This window comes from Phyllostomus hastatus, unplaced genomic scaffold (genome assembly GCF_019186645.2).
Source record: "Phyllostomus hastatus isolate PE091 unplaced genomic scaffold, TTU_PhHast_1.1 phas_scaffold_114, whole genome shotgun sequence".
Classification (NCBI taxonomy): Eukaryota; Metazoa; Chordata; class Mammalia; order Chiroptera; family Phyllostomidae; genus Phyllostomus; species Phyllostomus hastatus.
In genome coordinates, this window is record NW_025334006.1 from 2,157,643 (window position 1) to 2,182,087 (window position 24,445).

At 41.4% G+C, this 24,445-nt stretch overlaps 1 protein-coding gene across 4 annotated transcripts in view; it reads right to left on the reverse strand.

The window, feature by feature from the left end:
- Positions 1–5,613: 5,613 nt before the first annotated feature.
- The window catches only part of UBN2 (ubinuclein 2), a 74,893-nt gene continuing 56,061 nt past the window's right edge, over positions 5,614–24,445 (reverse strand). For all 4 annotated transcript variants that reach the window (XM_045855782.1, XM_045855780.1, XM_045855781.1 and 1 more), the window contains 3 exons: positions 18,890–19,121; positions 18,372–18,461; positions 5,614–15,528 (listed from right to left, as the gene is read on the reverse strand). In XM_045855782.1, the coding sequence (XP_045711738.1) occupies positions 15,479–15,528; positions 18,372–18,461; positions 18,890–19,121 (372 nt within the window). In that variant the 3' untranslated portion in view covers positions 5,614–15,478. The remainder of the gene's footprint in view (positions 15,529–18,371; positions 18,462–18,889; positions 19,122–24,445) is intronic.

The following is a 24,445-nucleotide window of genomic DNA, read 5'->3' on the forward strand; positions in this document are numbered from 1 at the left end:
TATATACTGTTTTTTCCCTAGACACATGTATGTGTCATTTCATTCAAAGGAAGCCCTTTTAAGCACATTGGCAGACCTAAATGGCCAGCATCACTACTCTTCAGCTTGGGGGCCATTATTAAGTAAAGTAAGTGTGACTTGGACACAAGCACTGCCATACCTTGACAGTCAGTCTGATAACTGAGACAGCTAAATGACTAACAGGCAGGTACTGTACACAGTGTGGGGACATTGGACAAAGGGATGAGTCACATCCCTGGGGGGGACAGAGCAGGACAGTGGGAAATTCCATTATGTAACTCATCATGGTGTGCAATTTAAAACTTACACATTTTCTTTTTCTGGATTTTTCCATCTAATAAGTTTGGACTGTGGTGGCCCACGAGTAACTAAAAATGCAGACAGCAAAGCCACAGATGGGGGGAACTACTGCATTAAAGCACACTGTAAGTCTACAGTGTTGAAACGTATCATGATACTGGCATAGAAATAAACAAACAGAATGATGGAACAGAATAAAGTGCGAAATAGACCCTTGCATATAGGATATGTTGACATATGATGACAATGGAACCAAAAACTAATGGGAAAAGTATTGACTTACTAGATGGTGCTGGGAAAATTGCTTCACTAACTGCAGAGAAATAAAGCTGGATTCCTATGCTACCCAACATTACAAAGGTGGACAAGAGCTGGGTGGTAAGTGAAGAAGTGACAGGCAAGACTATAAAGGCAGTAGAAGAAAATGTAGGGGTACATCTTTGTGACCTAGGGCTAGGGAAATATTTCATAACAAACCCTTCAAAACATAAATGTACACAAAAAGTAGATTGATTTGACTATTAAAAACATAAGGTTTCGCCTTGGCTGGAGTAGCTCAGTGGATTGAGCGTGGGCTGCGAACCAGACATCGCAGGTTCGATTCCCAGTCAGTGCACATGCCTAGGTTGCAGGCCACAGGCCCCGGCAACCGCACATGGATGTTTCTCTCTCTCTCTTCCTCCCTCCCTTCCCTCTCTAAAAATAAATAAAATCTTTAAAAAAAACCTCACCATGTCATTAAAAAACAAAACATAAGGTTTCCTGTTCAATAAAAGATGTCACAAAGTTAAAAGACAGGTAACAGCCCAAAATATCTGGCACATCTAAAATTGATGAGATTACTATCTGTAACAAAAAGACACAATGAAACTGATTAAGGACCAGAGATGAACAGGTAATTCACAGACTAGAGCCTTCCTAGCAGTAATAAGGAATTGGAGGCAACCCAGGTACACACCTCTAGGGAGTGGCTATGTAAAATGCGGTGGATGCACAGTGTGGAACACTAGGCAGAGATAAGAAGCAACACACAGGATGTACATACAGCATTGTAGATAAATTTAAGGAGAGTGAGAAAAGCAGGGAAGAGCAAAATTTACAGCACAGGGCCACATGTATAAATTTAAATCACACACACGTAAAATAACACTGCTTATTTTAGAAGGATACATGCATAACAAGGGGCACATATCAAAAAAGTAAGAGTGGGTGCCTGTGGGCCTGAGGGGAATGGGGACCATGGAAGGAGAAACTCATGTATAATAAAAAGAAGGAATGCATTCTTGTACTGAGTGACGATGACCACGTCCTATGCATTGAGACACATCATTCATGCATTGCTTTGCATTTGAGGTGCATTAAAGCAAAAATAAACTAGACAGAACACCTACAAACAGTCTATAACTAGAGCAGCCTTTTGGCTATGACGGAGGAGCCAGAGGTGCTCAGAGGGCTACCCGTGAAACCCGACCCTCGGAATGCCACAGCAGAGACAGGGCAGGATCTCGGTGACATTAAATCACCGGATAAAACTTCACCTAAACTAGATGGTCCTCTAGACTATGCAGTTATATGAACCAAAAGATTCCCTTTACCGTTGTTTAATAGGCTATTTATTTTTTACAGCTGTTTCCTTTTACTTGCTAAGCCAGGGGTCTGATACCTACAATGAATGGATTTTCACTAGTGTTTATTCATGCCTATACTGTAACGAATAAAGAGTTTTTAAAAACACCGTGGCTTCTCTTAGATATTTTGGGAAATTAGGAGAGCAAGAGGAAGCAGGACTTTAAGAAGAAAAAAAGGCAGAAGAGAGACAGAATAGTTGCCACCATGTATTAGCTCCGTGTGCTAGGCACTATGCTAGGTGCTTTCCATCCTTCGTCCAATTCCACAACGAACCCCCGCCATCGGGTATTGTCACCATAGAAGTGAGGGAACGGGCCGACCTCCTGTCTAAAGGGCCACAGCACCATACGAGGACTTGGGAACTCAAGGCTGTCTTATGTCAGTCTGTTCTCCTCCACGCTATGCCACGCTGCTAGAAAAGCTAGTGAAGAAATGGTGGAGGGACAGACACAGGGACACAGAGGAGGTAAATATACAGACACAGAAAAAGCAAGCCATGTCAAGGCACATACGGATGGGGAAGAGCAATCGTTCTTGAGATAAGGGCACCCACGACATACCACACAGCATACTGGCCTCAGAGGGGGTCATCACTGTCCTTCAAAAATCTTACGATCTCACTTGCAACGTAACTCAGCTCCTAGTGCACCTGGGATCACCTTTTGTGCTTTTATGTCCAATTTTCAAGTCTTTTAAATAAGAGATTTATTTTCTCATGTATTTCTCAAAGCTTACAGGGGATATGAAGCAGTAACAGATTCTAGACAGGCCTTCAGAACTATAGTGTTAGGTCATTATTATCCAATCAATCAAAATGAACTTCTGACTGTCCATGTGATACGCAGACAGACTGTGGATACATACAGGCTGCCACAGTTCGGCCTGTGATAGTAATATAGACGCACATCAACGAATGAATACAGTAAGTTGTCACAATACCACAACTATAAAATACCAAAAGGTATAAAAAGAAAGCTGGAAGAAATGCTAGGTATAGTACAGCAGATACGTATGCTAAACTTATGTTAAAAGTCACATACATATTTATACTGAGAACTGGAGAAACCAGTGACAGCGGTTGCTCTGGAGAAAGAAAATGGGGACACCATGGGCAGGAATGCGATGCTCTGCACTCGCTGTCTGCCCATGTACTTCCTAGTTTTTAAAACCAAGTGCGAGAATCATCTTTTTGAAAATCCTTTATTTTAAACCAAGGTGTTCATTGTGTCTTCCCTTCGAGCCAGATCTACTTTTGGGATGTAGTAGGGTCTGAGTGAATGAAATACATTCTTTTTTGTTTTATAAAAGACTTCATTTATTTATTTTTAGAGAGAGTGGAAGAGAGGGAGAAAGAGAGGGAAAGAAACATCAATGAGGGAGGTTGCCTCTTGCACGCCCCCTACTGGGGACCTGGGCCACAACCCAGGCATTCGCCGACTGGGAATCGAGCCAGCGACCCATTGGCTCAGAAGCCGGCACTCAGTCCACTAAGCCACACCGGCCAAGGCTCAAATAAATTCTTTGCCCTTCTCCCAGTGATGAGACAAGAGTCTTCTTCCCATTTCTTTCTCCCTTTCTTCAGCCAAGCTCACCTGTTTTTTTAAATAAAACAAACAAACAAACAAACCCAAAAGACACTATTCATGTTATCCACATTCACTGAAAATACATTTAAGTCAGAAAATAAAGAAAAAGCACTTCTAACCCAACTCTTTATATTTTTTTTGGAGTGTATGCCCTAAGTATTTTCCTGTGCCTAGGTACATTTATACTTCTAATTGCTCTTTCATTTAATACATGTACATCTTGGTCATATCTTATTCTTTACATTTATTTAATATTAGTTTTATTTACTTAACCAATCCCCTCTAACATGGCACTGCACTGTTTCAAATTTTTACTGTTAAGAGCAACATTGAGATGAATATCCTTGTACAAAAGCCTTTATACACGGTTATTTCCCTCTTAGAATATCTGTAAAAGCAAAGTAGCTCTGTCACCAGTTTGTTAATGTTGCTTCCTCTCCATCTAGTTGCTACTCCAGCCACCCTCTGCGTAACCAGCCACAGACACTTCTCTGTGCCAAAGCTCAGGTCTGAGATGGCTCCTTGCCTACACAGTCAAGTGTGAAACACACTACCACTTCATGTACTTTTTAAAAACATTCTATTTAGTTATTTTTAGAGAAAGGGAAGGAGAAAGAGAGGGAGAGAAACATCAATGTGTGGTTGCCTCTCACACTCCGCCAGCTGGGGATCTGGCCTGCAACCCACGCATGTGCCCTGACTGGGAATCGAACCAGCGACCCTTTGGTTTGCAGGCTGGTGCTCAAGCCTACTGGGCTGTATCAGCCAGTATTACTTCATGTATTTTTCTATACCCTCTTGAATCACTTCGTATTTTGCACAACTTGACTTTCATTCAACTGTATGGAATTGGTTACATTTCTCTGTGTTTCCTATTTAAACTCCGTAACTCCTTGGGCCATGGTTTTCCTCTTAAACTTCTTTTAAACTAACTATAATAAAACAGAACTAGTATGAGTGACAACACAAATGCATCCCAGGGTCAAAGACAGATAAATTATGGGTTAAAAAAAACCCTCATTTAACAATGGCACCTTTAAAACAATATACAAAAAAAAAAAAAAGGAAAAAATGTTAATACACATTTACAAGATGGTGACAGCAAGGTTAAGTGTAGTCAAATTATTCACACACATGATTCTTAAAGGGCTGCTACTCCCAAGAACACATTTTCACAACACTGTCTTCAAATATTACTCGTTTTTCTAATAAAGGCATTCGGCCTACCCTTTGCCCCCACGCATGAGGTCCATGCCTTTTCAAAACTCTTCACATGGATGATAATGCATTGAGGATACACTCAGTGAAAGGAAAAATAAAAATGGCTCATACCACCACTCTTTACACTTGGGGGCGCATCCTTTTTTCTATTTACACTTACAAATGACACACTGTTTAATTTCTGACAAGCTGCTTTCCAGCTCTTCACCCTTTTCCCATTCCCTACTTAGATTTCTAAGGTTGAATTAACTCTTTTCTACTCTTTATAATACTCTTCCAGAAGAAGTGCTCTACAAGCGAGGTTTTGCAGGTAATTCCCATTTCAGGCCTTGACCCCATTAGCATCCTGGAATACACACACGCCCATCCCGTAGGCCAAAGGAAGGACGCAGTGACCCTGCTTTCCTGGTCTCCCAGACGCTGGCTCCCACCAAGCCCGACTCGCACTCACACCAGCCTGGTCTCCTTCTGGCTTCCTCCTGCCCACCCAGGAATGGCCCTTTCCTTCTTCCTGGCCAAATCCTTCCTAGCTTCGGAGGCCCAGCTCAACTGCCATCCACTTGGCAAAGTCTTCCCAGATCTCTCCAGTCCAACTTCTCTCTCGTTCTGAACTAAATGTCAGGTGGCCATGGACCACACCTTTGGGACAAATTTTGAACCCATCTTCTAACCCGTCATGTGACCACAAACTACGTGTCAACACACCGCTGGGAGGGGCTGGGCCCCATACTCCCGTGTCCCATAGTGCCCGGCACAGTGCGATACGGACGACAGACACGCAACCCCTGCGGAGAGAATGAGATATTAACATCCAAGGCGGCCCAATAATAAGCACACACGAGAAGAGTATGTACATTCCTCTTTATTTAATACAACAAACACGTAACACGTACAAAAAGAAAAAACACTCATGTAAAAGGCCCTGTCACGACGGACAGACAGGAAACATCTACACTAAATCATATAAGGCTCCTGCTTTAAAACAGGGGTTTGCTAGCTACAACTGGAATATGAGCAAGGCTGTTGCAAAAATAGAAACAAAAGAAAAGAAAAAAATTCCCTGCACTGAAGGAGTACATCCATGGGGTTCATTTACTAAATTCACAGATCTATATTTAGGAATGTTTAAGCCCTCTCACATATCCAAAATTTATAGGATTTTATGAAATGTGTGACTTTGGTTAAAAAGAATTTTACCTGTCCTCCTTTTTTCTTAGAAAATAGTGACAATAAGTCTCCAAAAACCAGAGACCAGTGAACCACCCAAAGTTTGAAAAGCTTTACCACAAATTTTCAAAGGGTGTGCAGAACTCAGAATACAAATGCAAGACAGCAGTGGGAAGGATTTAAGTTCTTAGCCGTTTCCTGGCAGCACGTGTAATTGACCGCTGGGAAAAACGAAATGGAAACACCTGGGCTCAGTGCAGGGCACGGTAGCAGCAGTTTGTCCATATTCCTGCTCCGATCAGAGCCGGAAATTCAACAAGCACCAGAGTTCATCTCAAAAGAGCCTTATACAAACACACGCACATACATACCCACACCCACTCACGTCATCACCACCCCCTTTTATTTAAATTTATTATTATTTTTTACTAAAATAATACAAAAAAGGGAGACAGGTATATTTACAAAAATCCATGGCTGGTACAGTACATAATTTTTAAGACACACTAATGCTACAATCTTTCAGGTCCTGAGATTATTACAAATAGCAACTCAAAGCTGTGTTCAGGTCCAGTTTTAAAGGAAGAAAAGAAAATCCCAAAATATTAAGTCACACACTTATTCAGAATACAGTATATCCCTTCAAGTCAGCGTAAACGCACCTTCCTATAAATAAATGCAATACAATAACCAGTGCCTTTCGCCCGGAGGAGCGGCCACACGGAGGCTCCTCCCTCGCGGGCTGGCCGTGAAGCGCGCCGCGTCCATCCCCAGCGCGGAGGTGGCCACCGGCAGAGGAGGGTGTGCACCTGGAGGGAGGTTCCTCTACAGAGTGAACTTGCACTGCATGAACGAGTCCTGTTTTTCCTTCTGTTACCAAACAAAAGTCTTTCCCTCATCAAAATCTGGACTGTAAAGGTTGGAAATATGTGCTTATTAGCCAGACTAAAAATCAGAATCCTTATTTCCAATCAGTTATAGCAAATAGGTCTGCAGTCCCACAATAATTTTTACAGCTGCAAATAAACTTTCTTGCCAGTAAAAAAGGGAGAAAACACCAATCACTTAGCTACCTTGGTGAACTCTGATTAACACGTTATTTGGGACACAACATTTTTGCCAGCCAGAGATTTCTTTTCCTCTTCTAAGCTTGACACTGTGTAGCAAGCAAAACTCAATGGCAAGCCTCAGATTTGCCTACTCTTAAGAACAGTTGGTATTTTTGATACTTTCTATTATAATACAATATAATTTTAATATTATAATAAATTATAATTTTTCAGTGACAGCCAGCGAAGAACAGTACAAAGCTTGACTCCTTTCTCGGGAGGCTGGCCATGGATCAAAGGAAACACTTTGTAGGTCGGGAACCTAACTCTACTGATGGAAGGGCCCTTGTTTATCTAAAGGTTTCAGAAGGTGTGTGTAATTAATTCTTCAGGCAGAGCCAGGACTTTAAAAGTTGGCCAGCTTCCCGACTGACTATGTAAAACAGTAATACCTGTGTTAACCAAGAATAACTTCTTTCTCTATCAATGCCTCTAGCCTACCTACACTGGGGTAACGACCCCCCGGCGATTCTGCGGGTACGGGAACGGAAACCCAGGGTGCTGGCACAGAGCACGCTCCCCTTGCTAGCAGCAGAGAGAAGCAAACACTGAGGGCAGGTCACGGCTGCAGGGACAGAAAACACAAGACAGCTGCGGTCGCACAGACTAAGGGCAGGCTGCCGCAGAGAAAACCACGCCAACCGGCTGCGCTTGGTTACTGCTCGCTCCCAAATGTGCCGAGAGGCTGCGTGCCACTGCTGACTTCAAAAAACAGAAGTATTTTCAAGTTATCTTGGGTAATACTCATCTTTTTTGAATTTAATTAGCTTTCCATTAGTGCTCCACTATAAAATGTTTTAAAACTAGATTTAAGATAAAATAGAGAATTATATTATTAGCAAAATGGGAGCAAATAATGTACAGTTTTCTGAGGAACGTAAAATTGATACTAGGGATTCATTCATTCACATGGCCTGTGTGACTTCAACCTTTGCAAATGAAGTTTATTCCAGAGAAATAAAATAAGCAAGGCAGAGAACTGAGAGAAGTAAGAGCCCCTAACAAAGGCCTGCGCTGCTTATTAATAACCTCAAAAAAGTATCAAGAGGAAGCCATGAAATGCAGCTACTACACTGTATAGTAGAGAAATCTACTTTTTAACACAAAGGAGAAGAGAAAAAAATTCCGGTTCTCAGTGATGACTCTAAGTCCTGGAAACACGGACCCCTTTACTTACACTACTGGCATTTCTGAAAGTATTCCTGACCTGTTTGGTTAACAGTTCGGAAAAGTGTCAGAAACTTAAGAATTAGCCAGCTATAAACTTAAAATATGTGAAAAAGACTAAGAAAGAGAAGTATTACAGTACAGAGAAAGTAAATAAAGGTCACAAATAGCTACTTTCAAGCAAATGGTACTTTGGGAGTATCTGAGAAAAAAGTACTTTAATATCAAGTCCTTCAGACCCTAGAGCCCCTTCCTGAGCCTGTGCTGGGGTGCGAACAGCCCTGGGGAACACGGCCGCAGCCTCCCCTCTGAGCTCAGTGGGACACAGCGCGGGGCCACAGCGAGTGAGAACAGGCGGGGCAAGACGGCCGAACCTCGGCCCCCCCCCGGGCTAGGAACGACACTCGGCTCACATTCCAGTGTAGCAACTGGCTGATGAAATGGTTAACTAAAGAGCACAAACAAAAGGAAAGAAGAGGGAAATGCAAAGGAAATGAAGAAAACTTCAACATTAACCTTCAAAGCTATTTTTAATTCGAGTCTGACAATCTGTTCAGCTCTACAAACCTGAACATGGGCCACAGAATCGAAAACTTTCTCAGAACGGAACACTGGGATGACCTCTCCCACCCACCTGGTGGTGGGATGTGAGCTCCAGTTCTGCACCAGTGAAAGGGTCTGTACGTAACTTTTTAAACATAAGGTTCACATTCTAAGATAGAAGAACACATAAAATATCTCTCTCTGTTATGCTTCTGTAGATTTCCCTAGAGCAACAAACGCACATCCAACAAAACCCTTATGCCTTGTTTCTTTGGGTAGAAGTCTTAACACCTGGTATTTAAAGAATGAAAAATGTGGAAAATAAGGAGTATATTTATCTGCATAGTTGATAGTTAGAGGCTACTAACTAAGGTCTTGGCTGGAAAAAGCATAAGAAAACCAAAAAGTGATTTCTAAGAAAAAATGCCCCATCACTAGAGAGTAAATGAGTCTCGGCCAATTCTGGGAATTAGCCACAACGCTTTGTCTGCTCGGGCCTGCTGCTTTCTCCTAGCTCCCCTGCGCCGGGTAATTTGTCCCCCCGCCACGTGTTCTTTCCTGATCCGGATTATGTGCTACATTATAAATCTATACTCAACCCCTAACAACTGTTGCTCAGCATTGAACCTTAGGTAGAAAGGCAGCATCCACTTTTTCCTGTTGTTTTAAACGCTAGAAGGAAAACGCTATGTATTCCTACCCACTATGCTGGGGTGGGAGGTGGGATAAAATGATCTTCCTCTCCTCCTCGGAGTGGGCGAACCTCGCTTCCTTCCACCCCGAGCCTCCCCACCCCTGCCCCGGCTAAGAAGTGGGTCTTGCCTCCCGTCTCCTGTTTTCCTACAACCTGAGCAGCCGATGGCTTCCACTCTTTCATGAGTAAAAGAAGCATAAATTACAAAGGTAGACTGGCTAGAAGTGCATCCTGCAGAGATGGATAAACCTATAGTTGCAGGAATTGTACACAATCTCCAATTTACAAGAATGAGGAGACTCTCATTCATTCTTAGAAAAAGCTTAGCGATCCATCAATGAACAACTAATATAAGGAAATCAGATGGAGAACATGGAAAAGTGAGGCAGATAAAGCTTTCGGGATCATTTATCAACTCCAATGTCCAGTCACTCAAACCTTACCTACTAGCATCAGCAACCTTGGCAAAAATCATACGTAACAACACCATAAAAGGCTAAAGAAAAAAAAAAAAAAACGATCTATGTGTGATTAAGAAATGTAGTGCTATTTCCCCCTTCCCACGTATTAATCTCAAAGTAACCATTTTACCCCACCACAAATATAATATGCTTAAATAACAAATATGTATCTCAATTAGAATTCCAGTGATTTGTTTTTAAACTTAAAAATCATATGGTTTTTTTCTACCCATTCTTTAGCCTCTGCAGGACGATGATAATACTTTTTAAATTATATAGGACATTTTAGAAAAACTCAAAGTAGTTTTCAAATAGCAAAGTCTCTGATATCCCCGGGAGGTAGGTGAATACTTAACTATACCCAATACCCTGGCGGGTACTCTGAGGCACGAAGGGTAACTGACATTCCCCCAGCAGAGCAACCCAAGAGGAACCCGAATGAACAGAGGCCGCCTCCTAGCAGTCTGGCTATCAGGTGACACTACCAGGAGCCTCTGCCTCCTTTCAGCCACCAGTCTCTTCTCCCCATTCAAATGTACTTAAAAGGAGGTACTTATTAGATTAGATACCTGTCCTGGGTTTTGAAGATTGGTTCAACTTAGTCCCCCTTATCATGTCTCACATGTTTTCAACAAAAAAAGGATGAATCTTAGATACCGAAGATTATGTTATTTTTGCTCAAGGGAGGAATTTAAATAACCATAAAAGCGGATCAAGCCAAATGTCTGGCAAAGGAAAAGAAAACTGAAGATCTCTCAATAATGCTGTAGGTTATGTAAGTGTTTCCCCAAGTATCTGAAGTCTTTCTACTTCTAAATTTATTAACCTTTGACAGATATGCAATGCAGCTATATGAATTTCTCAAAACTCCTTTCCCAGAAGAAAACATGATGCATTTTTAATGCTGACAAAGCTGCTAACTACCTTGCGAACGCATTCAGATTCAATACCATGATTCCCAACGCGCCCACTTGCAGGGACTGGAGGCAGTGGAATACGCAAGGCCGTCGTCTTGCAAACACTGAAAGGGGACTGTTCAGAAACAATGCAACGGTACAGCAGCTACTAGTTTCTCATATATATTACATATGTGTACATATATATGCACGTATATATGCATGTATCCTACACATATCTCCATGTACACGTAAAGAAAAGGAAGAGCATTACAGTATGGAGTGATGTTGGCAAGTCTGAGATTCTTCCTCCTGAATCCCCTGACTTGTCAGCCTATATACTTTAGGGTATCTGAGAACAGTTTCAAAAGGGGGAGAGGGGGAAGAAAGAAAAAAAGGCACTTAAAAAAGACAAAGGCCAGAATTGAGCATGTTTTAGAGGAGCAATGTAAGCATTTTACCAGAGCTAAGAAATGATTTACAGAGAGTTAAACTTTCCCCTCAGATTTTATAAAATAAAATTGCATAACATGTTCATAATCAGTCATTTACTCACTACTGCATTTTTCTTCAGTTTCATTATTACAAAAACAAAAGCCCCCCAAAGCAAAAGCAAAACGAAACAAACACAGTCACACATGCACAACAGAAAGTGAAAGAGCCCCTCGGAGAGCCGCAGGTCAGCAGAAACCAGTGCGGACGCACAGGGGTTCTCGAGTTTGGCCCGATCACAGGTTTTCCCACAGTTCTATTTCTAATTGAAAACAAAACAAAGCAAAACAAACACCAACAAACCAAACAAGCAAACACAAATTCAGAACCTAAATGATGATAAAAAGAATACAGGGACCAGTGTGCTTTTTTATGGTACACTCCTAAAATAAAGCATCCTATTCTATACATGGGTCAAATTATACGACAAAACCTTTGAGAGACAAAGAACTGTGGATTAGGTTAAAGTCGATCAATACAGGCAGAGTTCATTGTACAAACGTAGCAGCAAATATGATAGGTAACTGGAGTTCTAAGAGATGATCCCAAGGGACATAGAGTTCTCATAATCAATGGCAGTTTGAAAACCAGTAGAATTTCCATTTCAGAAAATGTCTTGAGCCAAGTAGAGGTGAAAAGGTGGGTGGCAGAGAGCACCCAGAGGAGAAAGACTAGAGGTGCCTGCCCTTCCCAACCCTGGGTAGTAAACAATTTAGATCTGCTTTGGGAAAAAAAAAATTCTGGGTTAAAACTCTTTTCCAATCAGTTGTTTTCAAACAGGTGTCAAACCCACAGCCATCAAACACGCGTGTGCCCGGCTCCTCCTCCTGCCGCGGTGGTCAAATTGCCCTATCCAGCCTCTACAGTATGAAATGCTCCCCGGGCTGACAGCATCCATCTCAGGGGTGGCAGGCATGAAAGAACGCACCAGCGCAATCCTCTGATTCCTCAGAGCATCGGACTTTGTGAACTCAGATTAACCTCACTTCTTCTCCCGAAATCTTTTTCTTCGGGCTGTTTTAAAACCATGATTTCTTTTCCTCTCTGATCTGAGAAGCACAGGTGAAAGAATTCTCATTGACTTAGAATGGAATTATTGCTTGCATTGATTTTGGAGGCTCTGAATGAGCTTGACACTTTGCTCCCAAACAGTCTCCAGCTGGGGCTCAGCATGGCTGTCTCGGAAGACAGCCCTGCCGACCATTATTGCTTGTGAATACTGAGGATCACCTTGGAAGTACAGTAACAGCTTATCTATCAGTGAAGGCAATTTAAAATACAAGACAGTTGAAAAACAAACAGCTTCATTTTCCTGAATCAAGGATCCCGCTGAATGGGACGTAATTAAGTGTGCTGATTATTTTTGCATTGGGGTGTTGCTAATGCTCTTCAGAAATACACATTGCTCTATATCCTTTTCAGTTATTCGCCACTTTAAAAAATAAGTGCAAAAAATACAGTATGAGTCACAAGTCTCTGTGCTAAAAAATAACCAATTTATATGTTTGTTTTAAGTAATAAAAAACTGTAAATGTAAAGAGAGGTGACATCACTTTCAATGTTATGGTCTAGAAAAGAAATAGCTTTGTATTTACATGTAGGAGGTTGCTGATCATACTTATCTATTAAGAAATATAAGGATGTCTGTTTCATTTGTACAACCTAAACAAGGGCAGTCCTGGTTGACATGGGTGTAAGTTAGTGAAGATGTGGTGGGGGGCGGGCGTGAGGTAGGGATCTGGCAGCAGGTCCCAAGGTACCAAGACCGAAGAGAACGGAACATAATCTCCATATATATGGACTTCTCAGAGCCAAAGACCTTCAGATTATTTTTAATGGTTATAAAACGATACTGGGGGAAGAACTGATAATCCTGTTCTTCTCTAACGATGACAGAAGCATTAGGGATCTTCACATGGCATGAATCAGAACTGATGGGTTTATTAAGAAACTGAAATGATTACTTCTTGACTTAAACTAATAATGAAGTTATATATGAGTAACAGTATGTACACACACACGCAAATGAATACATGCACAGTTATCAGCAGGAAGAGATTAACATGCACTCTGGCTTCTCTCCTGATGCGGCAGTAAAACGAAGGCCACCTTCCCAAAGGAAAACGCCTACACAGCATTAGGGGAAACTATTCTTTTTTTCCAAAGTAGATAAAGACACGAGGCATGCCACACATTGGAATAATTCAAGAATTGGGTAAGCTTGCCTAATTAAAAAAACAAATTTTAATCAAACATACTCAATTCATGTCAAACCTCTCTGCAACATCCTAATATCCTCCCAAAATATCTACCAGGGTTAACATAATATTCTAATTTGTTTTAGGGGTGACGGTAATCTAAATTCTTAGAGGCAAGTAACTGTATCAATGATTCCTTTGCAATAATCTTTTGCCCTTATTGTAACAAGTTCCTGGAACTAAAGTTTTCAGTTATTTATCACCAGTTTGCTATGAAGCAAGCTAATGTGACTTTGAAGCAAAAATGTAGGTACACAGCACTGGGCAGATCTGTGGCCACAGTCCCACAGGCGATCCGGGACTACTTCTTATAAAAGGAGAAAAGGGCCTGGTCAATACTCTTACTGGAATCAACCTAACAGTTATGGCAGGATTTGTAGTGAAAACATACTGAAGAAATATTGCTACTATTAATCTGACGCTATTTTTTAAGGTTAGTCTGTCATTATGAATGGACCAAGCTTACACCATTCTTGGATGCAGTCTGAAAACATTTAGAAGCCTAAAAATAGGAAGGGGAAGAAAAGACAGAGAAAGAAGGGAAAGACTAGACTGATGAGGTGTGAAAAAAAAATCCAATAAAATGCATCTAAACAAAAACCATAAATTTCTCCCTTAACATCCTTTGCTGAGTATGTTATTTGCATAAGGAAGCCATAATAACTAGGAGTCTCTTTATCCGCAGGTTTACTCACATATCAATATTCGGAGTAAATATTAGTAAATGCTCCCAGTCAGCTTCATTACATTGGACAGAGGGAGTAAAAATACACTGTGATTGTTATAAAAAATAATCCCTTGCACATACCATGATTCTAATGCAATTTCTCCCTTTAAAATACTATCTTAAAAATTCCAAAAATATATATATATATATGCTATCTGAACGGCCAGTGACGAAGCACATGGAGTACACACTGACCCCTGCCAACAGCAGCAGGCAACAGTCACCTGGAGTACCACTAGCTGGAAGAACAGAAGCCGGGGGGAGCCGAGTCCACAGCGGCAGACCTGCAAGGGCTACGAGCACCAAAGCCGCAGCCCCACGTCAAAGATCCCCGTTTCTCCAGAGAAAAATGTGAGCACAGTCACATTTCAGCATCAAGAGTGGAAATAAGAATTAACCAGTCAATACCAGATGCACAAATCACCTGAAGAGGAGAGTTAAGTATCTGCTTCTGAACGGAAGATGAAATCGACCCTTTTACAAAAAGGGGGTATCTAAGTTTGTCTATGAAGAGCAACAGGCTCCATTTCTCGACTTTTAAAAATCTCGATGATTTAATAATATATATCACTGTGCTAAAATAACTTTCCTGAAGCATCTTAGTCCACTGATTTACATGGCGAGTCGCTACACATTGGAGAAGATTCAAGTTTGTTCAGGATTTTTGAGGGTATAGTATTTTCTCAGCTACGGTCTGCATCAGACACAGAGTCGTTAATTGTTTGTGTGGCAAATCTGCTCCACAGTCCACTCAAATAGACATGATCCTGACTCCTGACAAACTGGCCCGATTCCAGACACACTGCCTTTTATTATCCATTATGTCTACGAGTGTTCAGATTCAACCCCCAGGATGGATGGAGTTTACCCATATCCTCAATTTCTTTCTTCCTCCCCCGGGGAAAAACCAAATTTGTACTTCTGTGGGTTTGACAACTGAGTCTCTTTCAAGACAAGTAACACGGTAACTTTGTCTTTCGTTATGAGAGACCAAAGGTCACTAACTTTGCAAGAAATCATTTCTTCCTCCTGCACCTGGCTTTAACTCAAGTAATGTTCTCTTTTCTTTTTCCTCCTCACCACAGTGCTCGGGACGAGAGAATGTAAACATCGACAGAACAGCAGCCCTATGACCACACGAGTACTTTCCCATCAGGTAGATTCCATCAGCCAGCTGAGTGTCTCATCTCCTTTGCGTGTTGGGAAGTCACTGAGATTTCCGTGGTAATTTAGAGTCCCCTTTACTTTGGCCTCCATCTAAGAAAAGAGATGTTTAATTGATATGGGTAGGTATGAGATTACAAATAGATTAAAAAGCAAAGCAAAAAGAATAATTTCTAATGTTCATATAGATGACATTGCTAAAAAGATAACCATTAATAGCTAACAAGCTGTACAGAGTGCTGTAGAGGTTGAGGGAACATAAAGGAAAAAAAACTCAACAAGAACCACCCTCTTATCTCAAATGACTGTGGTTCGATTGGTCTTCAGTGTTCCACAAACACTACTTCAACAAGCATTTCTTATATCACACCTCACAGCGAATCATGCGAGGGCTACGCGGAAACACAAAAGACACAATCCCCACCTTCAAGGGACGTACCCCATCTTTTGATTCCTTTACAAGACAAGGTCAATTTCATTCTTTTGCCGACCTATATTAAGTAAAATTGAATTTCTTGCCAACACATAGCACTTGATAATTAATTCTCAATTATTTATGTTAATGAAGGGGCACACTGGCGATGAAAACTCCAGCTGAGCGTTTGTTTCGGTCCTCACCCGCGGAAGTTTCAGTGACAGGAAAGCCTGCTACAGGAGCGAGGGTCTCTAGCTCTATCTGTGGCCATCTAACTTCTGCTACGAATATGCTGCTTGCTCTACTGAAACTGGGCATGAGCAGGACCCGGTGACTTTGAAAGCCAGAAATATATACAGAGAGAGAAATCTCTAACGGGTCATTGCCTTAACGAGGAACATGAGACCCCACCCCACCCCTGCCATGTCTAACAGAAAAAGGCGGGAGGCAGGGAAGAAATACACAGGTGGAAAGAACAAAATACTGTGCTACGGTAACAATCGCAAGCCTGAGGGACAGCACAAAAGTCAGGCTGCTAGGTCGACTCATGTGATATCTAAATTAACCTGGTAAAACATAAACAAAACAAAAAACTGCCTCTATTCAGGAAAACATACAGCAACAAATAGGATGATTATTTTAAAAGCTGTATAAACAGAATGCTATTAAAATAACTTTGCAATTGTAATGTAAACTATTACAATTCCTGGACATGACTTTCGAACACTGACACCATCCAAGGATTGGCTTTTCCAGTGATAATGAGATATCATATACTTGCATTTGTAGAGAGAAGTGATTTAACTTGAGGCATATTTAAATGTATAAATTGGCAAGGTAGAATTTTGCTAAGAAGCTTTGGTTAACTAGCAAAATAAAATACTCCTATTAACTGGACCATGAGTCTTTAGACCAAGGTTTGCCCCAAGGGCCATATACGGCCCACCACCTCTTTTCATAAATAAAGATTTACTGAAACCCAGCCACACCCGTATTACATGTCCATGGCTATTTCCACTACTCTACAGAGACAGAGTTGAGTAGCTGTGACAGAGATTAAATGGCCTGCAAAGACGAAAATATTTACTGTTTGGGCCTTAATAAAAAAAAGCTTACTGACCTCTGTCTTTAGATAAAGTCAGACAATTAACATTAATTGAACTCTCTTACTATGTATAAGGTGCCACGAGAGAAGTTTTAAATAAATCGTTTTCATTAAATTCTCATAAGAAGCCTATTAAAAACATTCTGTTGTCCCCAGTTTACAAACAAGGGAAAGTGGCAGTGAAACAAGTTAAGGCACTCGCTCCAAGTGGCAGTCCTGGAATTTGAAAATCCAGGCCTAATTCTCAAATTCAGTGTCTTACATTTTTAAGTGTCTTTAACATAAAAAGTTGTAAACTTTTCCTTACAATTACTGGACAACACTGAGAGTCCCATTTCCTTTCTCCCTTGGAGCTGCCCAGACAGCGAGAGAATTCATGTAAAAGCTGCAACACTGGGTCACGCTGACCCACCAGACTCCCGTTTGTCTCGTGCCGTACTGGTCCACACCAGCCCGCCCACGATCACAAAGCCCTGAGCTGGACTTGTTATACCAGCAACTGCCTTAGTCACAGGGCGGTTTTCCTCAAGCAGGGACACCTGGCTCAGGAGACTGGGACTGCCGACACTTGTGCCCACTTCGCGCCCCCATCTGCACAGCCGTGGTCTCATGTCCACTCTCACCACTCAGGTCTGTTACAGGACTCACTGCGGCCTGCTGCCTTGAGACTGCCACCTTCTCCCGTTTCCCCATGGTGGCCAACAAGAATAGTGCAGCCCCAGGCAACTCCCAAAGTTAAGAGGGCAGATAAGCAGTTATTTCTGCTCCGAGATGCTGAAAATGGCCTTCAGAATACTATCAGCGGTCCACTGAGGTCCACTGCTGGGGAGAGCCCGCCCATAACCTGGGGGCCAGTGTCTGATTTCAGGAAGATCCGCTTGGGCTGCAAGTATGTCATGCACAGAGTCTGGATCATACTGACTGAATGGCTGCAAACTGTGATGGTCAAAAACGCAGCCTGTGGGGTCAGACTTCCTGAGTCTGCATCTCAGGCTGAACACCGTCGTGCATCCTCCTGGGCAAGCTGCTTATCTCTGGTTCAGTCTCCTGACTGGCGAGATGGGGACTGTCCTCTCATCCACAGGCTTCTTGTATGACCGCTGACGTGCGTTAGCTGATGCAGTCTTTACAATTCCTGGACATGACTTTCGCACACTGCCTTGCAAACCCACTTCCCTGTCCCCACTTCTGAGCCGCTCCTTCAGCCCTGCTCTCCTCACAGGTAACACAGGATCTCATGTACTTATTTCCTTTCTCTTAAAAGGAGTTTGTTGCTCATGAGGATTGAGTTACACGAGCATCTACTTTTGTCCAACCTTTGTCATTCCATTCACATTGTTTTCAGAAAACATTTCCAGCCCAATCTCTACAGCTACATAAACAATAAAGAGAGGAAGAAACAGGTGGCTTTCTTACCATTAAATGTTTGCTGTAAGTGTGTAGGCAGAGGTGAGTGGGAAAGTGTTGCTGCATGCTGAGCTCCTGGCTGTAAACCCTTTAGTAAATCTGAGAGGAAAACAGACTTGTCAGTCATCTTCAATCTGGTTGGAGTCCTCTTAGGTCAAAATGTTAATAGTTTAACTTATCTAATGCAAGCACAGCCTGACTTCACGAACCCTCTTAAACCAGAGTACACACACATTTAAAAGTTTACATATAGAAATGTATATGTGTATGCAAATACCAAGCAAATTTGACCTCCTCTTATATTATAAATTTCATTACGATATAAATGTGGTATAGTGGTTCATTTAAAAATTATAAATAAAATCTCAGAGTCCAGTAATCTGACTTATACGTAAGTAAAACAAATCACATTTCTTTAAAAAATTCTATAATCTTCACTGACTCCAACTGGACTACTTGCAATAGCATCGAGTTTGTTCCCTGTCCGTCAAACTAGGCAGCCAAGCAAACCAAAGGGCCCCACTTACTCTGAGTTAGGCTATGGTGGAAAGCGGCTGAGGTAGATCCCGAGGTGGTTGTCACTCCAGCTGTGTCCGTTCCAAAGCCAAGTAGCTCCAAGGGCAACTGGAAGGGCATGGTCACTGGAACAAGGCCACCCAGCATCCCAAAAGGAGTCACATTTTGATTTGTTACAGACAAAGGTGATGTCATGAGAGTCAGAGGTGAGGCATTAGCCAATAATGATGCTCCTGCTGTGGACTGCAGAAACCAGGGGTCAAAATACATAAGAAATCAAATCTTCAACCTGAATTGATTTATTTAATATCCTCAGGGCACACGACTGTGTTTTATATTCGTTCTAACAGAAACTCTGAGATAGAAATGAAGACTGAGGTGAACAATATATTTCAAAGAGCAACCAATATTGGTTTTGGAAATAATTCTATCCTCAGTTCTTCATCATCAGTTTAGACTGTTCCTGAACTTATTTGAAGGCCTATATGAACTCTCATGCGCCCTCTTACCCCGCCCATTTCGAACCTCGGGCTCCCACTCCGGTTCCCAGCTCCAGCTCCGAACCGCTAGCAAGCAACCCCGTACGATTCTGTGTGGTCTCGGAACCCGCTTGGTCACTTCATCGCCCTGCCCTCTTTGCCCGCACAGTCCCTGCAGCTGCCGCTCCAGCTAGTGCTCTCTCAGCGCCCCTAACCCATGTCCTTCACTTTCATCATGATGCCTTCCAGAGGTGAGGCCGTCCTAGCCACCTTCTTCCTCATCATCAGCCTTCCCCTCCTCTTCTCCGAGAGCGATGACCCATGCCCCGTCACAGATCCCGTGAACCCAGAACTATCTGATACAGATAATCTGGTGTTGCACCTTTTCCATGTTTCTGCTGCCTTCTCCTATACAGAGAACTCTTATCTCTCTTTTTTATAACCTTTTAAAATTCCTGGCTCTTCCTCAACCTCTAGAAACCACAGGAATTACTTTTATTTCTTTTGGTCTAAAATTAACTGAACGACGGATTTTCCACACTACCTAGTCTCTCCTTAACCCCTGAAAGCTGGGTTCCATTTTTACTCCTTTTCTGAACTTAGACTCCTTAAGGTAAAGGCGAATTAGAGGGTGTTTTGACACTCCCCTACCTGGGTTTTAATGTTATGTTTATGAATAAAAACACAGAAATCGGGATATGCTAACACTGATGAACTTTCATTGATAAATTATTTATATATACATTTTCCCCATTTTGACTTATTTCTTCTCCATGTGCACTGATCAACAAAGATTACAATAAGCTTCCCTCAGTATTAGACATGATCTATTCCAGTTTCTGCAGTCAGCAATTTTCTTTTGTCGCCTTATTTTACCAACCCTGAACTCAGCTGGCCAAAAATTTTACATGTTAGCTACAGTCAGGCTTACGTGTTGATTACTCTACCAGTAAACATTATTAATTAATAAAGGGCTGAGCACTGTCCTTAGTTACACGTGGAAAGAATGAGGGTACTCTTCTCCGACACACATGCCGCCTTACACGCTATATGCAGAGTAGTCCGTGCTACTGCGGGGCAGAACCTGAGGAGCATCCCCCAGGGCCTTTCCACTCTGGTTTTCCCACTCTCTCTCCAATAGCCTCCACTTCCATTATCTCCTTCATTTGCTTTATTTTTAAATTACTTTTTCTTTTATCCTCACCCAAGGATATGTTTTCATTGCTTTTAGAAAGAAAGGAAGGGAAGAGAAACACATCCCCCGACTGGCTGCCTCCCACACGTGCCCAGACTGGGGAATCACACACGCCCAGACTGGGGGTGGGAACTGGCAACTCTGGCATGTGCCCTCACCAGGAATCGAACCCACCACCTTTCAGTACAGGATAGCGCTCCAACCGACTGAGCCGCACTGGCCAGGGCTCCTTTATTTTTCACCTCTCAGATATATAACCATACTCCTGACCTCTCACCTCAATCTCAATCTTACATATCTAGAAGTTCAGTGAAGAACTTCACTTGGGTACCTATCCCGCATGCCCACAGCGGAACTCACCCTCTCCTGCGATGTTAACTGCCACCATCAACGGTCTCACTCCTACCTGCCACTCAGGCTCGACGCCTTAGTTTTCGATCATCAAAACGGAAGGACAAGGTGAGCTCATGGGCAACACACCCATTCTTTTTTTTTTTTTTAACCACAACTTCCTCCAACATTTAAGTATAAATCTTTATCACTTTATGCTTGGACTTGACTATTTTTCTTATTTTCCAGTCTCTCTCTATTGTGCCAATCATAGCACACAAAATGGGCGTGTTAGGGAAGGAATGACTAAGTTACAAATACAAATACACTGAAGCAATTTGGATAGAAAAGACACTGCATCAATTTAAGAATTAACAATAGCTTTCTTCTTTTTAGTCATAATTCTACTGGAGTCTCAGGTTAATATGAGGCACACACTTCAAGGCAGTGCACCCCAAATAGAGCCCCCTAGTGAGAAATAATAAATACTGCTGATAAGGAAAATTCTTAAGCTTCTTTGGAGGCTAATTGAAGCATTCATAGAAGGAAAATATAAATTAAAGCAACTTCTGAAATTAAATAACTAAGCATGAGCAGTAAAAAAAATAGTGCCATGCCACAATGACCATTTCTGTACTGTCAGAATTTCGATATCTAATTTTGTTTCTAACACTACAGTGAAGTACCAGATTACCTATGTGTTACATGGGTATAGACTTCTCTATGCTAGAAGGTACAGACCTTTCAAAACATCACTCAGGAGCACACAGGAGAAGCTGTCAACAGGGAGTAGGCGAATAGCTCAGAATAACGCCCGATAATCAAAGCTAGTTTCTAGGATGTCCACACTTCATTCCTAGGGGAAAATATGAAGGAATCCTTGCTCTCTCTTCCTGTGGTTGGCATTACATCTTTTTAACCACGTGTTTTATTTTGGTGAGTGCACCTGCCCCCACCCCGCTCTCTACAACGCTCAGAGCGATCACATGAAATATCAATCAGACCACAACACTCCCTGTATAGTAAGACCCTCCCATAGCTTCCCACTGTGCACAGAATGAATTCCCAAGTCCTCATCGTGGCCCACAAGGTCCTCCATCACAGAGTTCTGGTGGAACTCCCACCTCATCACCTACCCATCTCTCCTGAGTCTCGCCATGCAGGCCTACATGTCAGGCCCTTTCCTGCCTTCACACCTACCATCCACTTCACCTGGACTCTGTTCCCTCTTATTCCCAAGTGGCTGGGTTCTGTTCATTCCACTCGCAGCTTAGATGCTGCCTCCTCAAAAGAGGCTTTCCCCAACTGCCTTGTCCATGTTAGTTAGCAACAACCACACTTCATCATATCATTCTGTTTCACTTTCTCATAGCACCTATTTGTGTTCTCCGTACCCTCCTACCTAGAACATGCTCTCCGTGTGACCAGGGAGTTGGAATACGGGCTCACCCTATTTCCCCAGCACCTAGGACAGTGCCTGGCACATCTCAGTTACTAAACATTTGCTTATTAAATGAATTATTTGGGGAATAATAAAGTGGCAAAGACAGAATTCACAGAAAATCGGTAAGTTGAAAGGCAAGAAAGAAGAGGAATGCCTTGGGTGAAAAATTATTACGCAGAAAGCACGTAGAGGTAATAATCTGAACCCAGAAAGATTTTAATTTCTGTTAAACTAAAGACTTGTCACTTCCACTCTGCAAATGAGTAGACAGCTGAAAATGTGTTTCAGAAAGAAGTTAATGCTTTGCAGGCACTGATAGGAAATCTGTTTTTAGTACTCGAGAGAGAGGATTTAGAGGCTACAAGGTAGCTGGAAAGACTTCGATGAGATGCTAAGTTAAAAAAAACAAAAGAACCTTAGGTTCACCAAACGTCAGAAACAACCTTATACAATTATTATTGACCTTTTTTTCAAACCAATAAGACAGAACAAAAGAATCAGATATGAAGGTAGGAACACTGAGGTCTCCAAATCATAAAGCCATTTTGGAGAGAAAGAAAACCAGGAAGGAGCACGTTTTAGAAACACAAAATTTGTAAGTAGGTTCCTGCTGACAAACTAGCAGATAAACAACTGGTATATCAAGTATCTGCATTCTTTTGGCAGAAATTATCAAATCCAGGAAGATTTCCTGGAAAAAAAATAAAACTGCTAGATTCTAGAGATGACAATGGATACATAAAGATTTAATGTCAAATTCAAAGAAAACAAAGCAAGTGAAAAAAATTTTAAACTCCAAGAAAAAAGCCAAAATTTTATAATAAGCAAATGACACCATAGTGTACGATATTTAGCTCAATAGAGACAATACTTTACAGTTATGGATTCAATCAAAAGTTGTTATTTTACTCGTTTAGGAGAATGGGAAAAATATAAGGGGGCTAAAAGCCTCATTTATCATAATGAGAAGTCAAAGACAATACTAAATAAATTGAGAGTATTCCATTCATTCTTATTTAAAAGCACAGAAAAAAAACTAAGAGACTTAAAAGTAGGAGGCATTAAGAAGGAAAATATGGGGTAGAAAACTGCCATTTCTGTTACAATCCTCTCAAATATTCCTTTGATCAAACTTAAGGTTAATTTGAAAAAAATCAACATTTTACTTTAAAAAAATTTTTTAAAGATTTTATTTATTTATTTTTAGAGAGAGTAAGGGAGGGAGAAAAAGAGGGGAAGACAAATCAATGTGTGGTTGCCTCTCATGCACCCCCTACTGGGAACCTGACCAGAAAACCCATGCACATGCCCTGACCGGGAATCAAACCTGCGATCCTATGATTCACAGGTTAGCATTCTATCCACTGAGCCATACTAGCCAGGGCGAAAAAAAATCAACATTTTAATAAAGGTAATACAAACAGAAATCTGGACTAACTTCCAGACCTTAGTTATAACTTACATTTTAACATACAATTCCTAATCAGTTTGTTGTTATATTTTGTATTTCCAGTAAGAGTAAGATTATGAAGATAAAGCAACAATTAATCCTAGATTCCAATTAATAAAGTATCAGCTATTGAATTCTGTTCCATACTAGAAATCTGGAATAAATGCATTTCTAAGCCTATTGTAATGTCAGAGTGATAATTTGGGTTTTAAGTGTATATTGAATACCCAATGCTTAGCTTGTTCTGAAGAGTACAGAACCGCTCTGAATACCAGGGGGAAAATTCTTTCATTAAATGTTCACATTCCACACAAACAGGATACAGTACAATGTCAGAACACTTTGTTAGAGAACAGAATTCCATAAATCAATAAAAGTCATGTTTTCAAATAATATTTAAGAACCTAAGAACACATCATAAAAACATTTTATTTTTTTAAAACCTTGTTATGAAACAGATTATTATATAAAACTCACTTTCTTGTAAAAAGTCTAAAAAAGTACCAGGAAAATATAAAACAGTGGTAGAATGGGTGACTTTTATTTTCTTTTTATGAATTTGCCTACAGTGAACATGTATTACTTTATGGGGCCGGGAGAGGGGCAGGAGGTGGGAAACATTAAAGAAACCAAATCGGTAATGTGGAAGTCTCAGAGTACAAAGAAGTG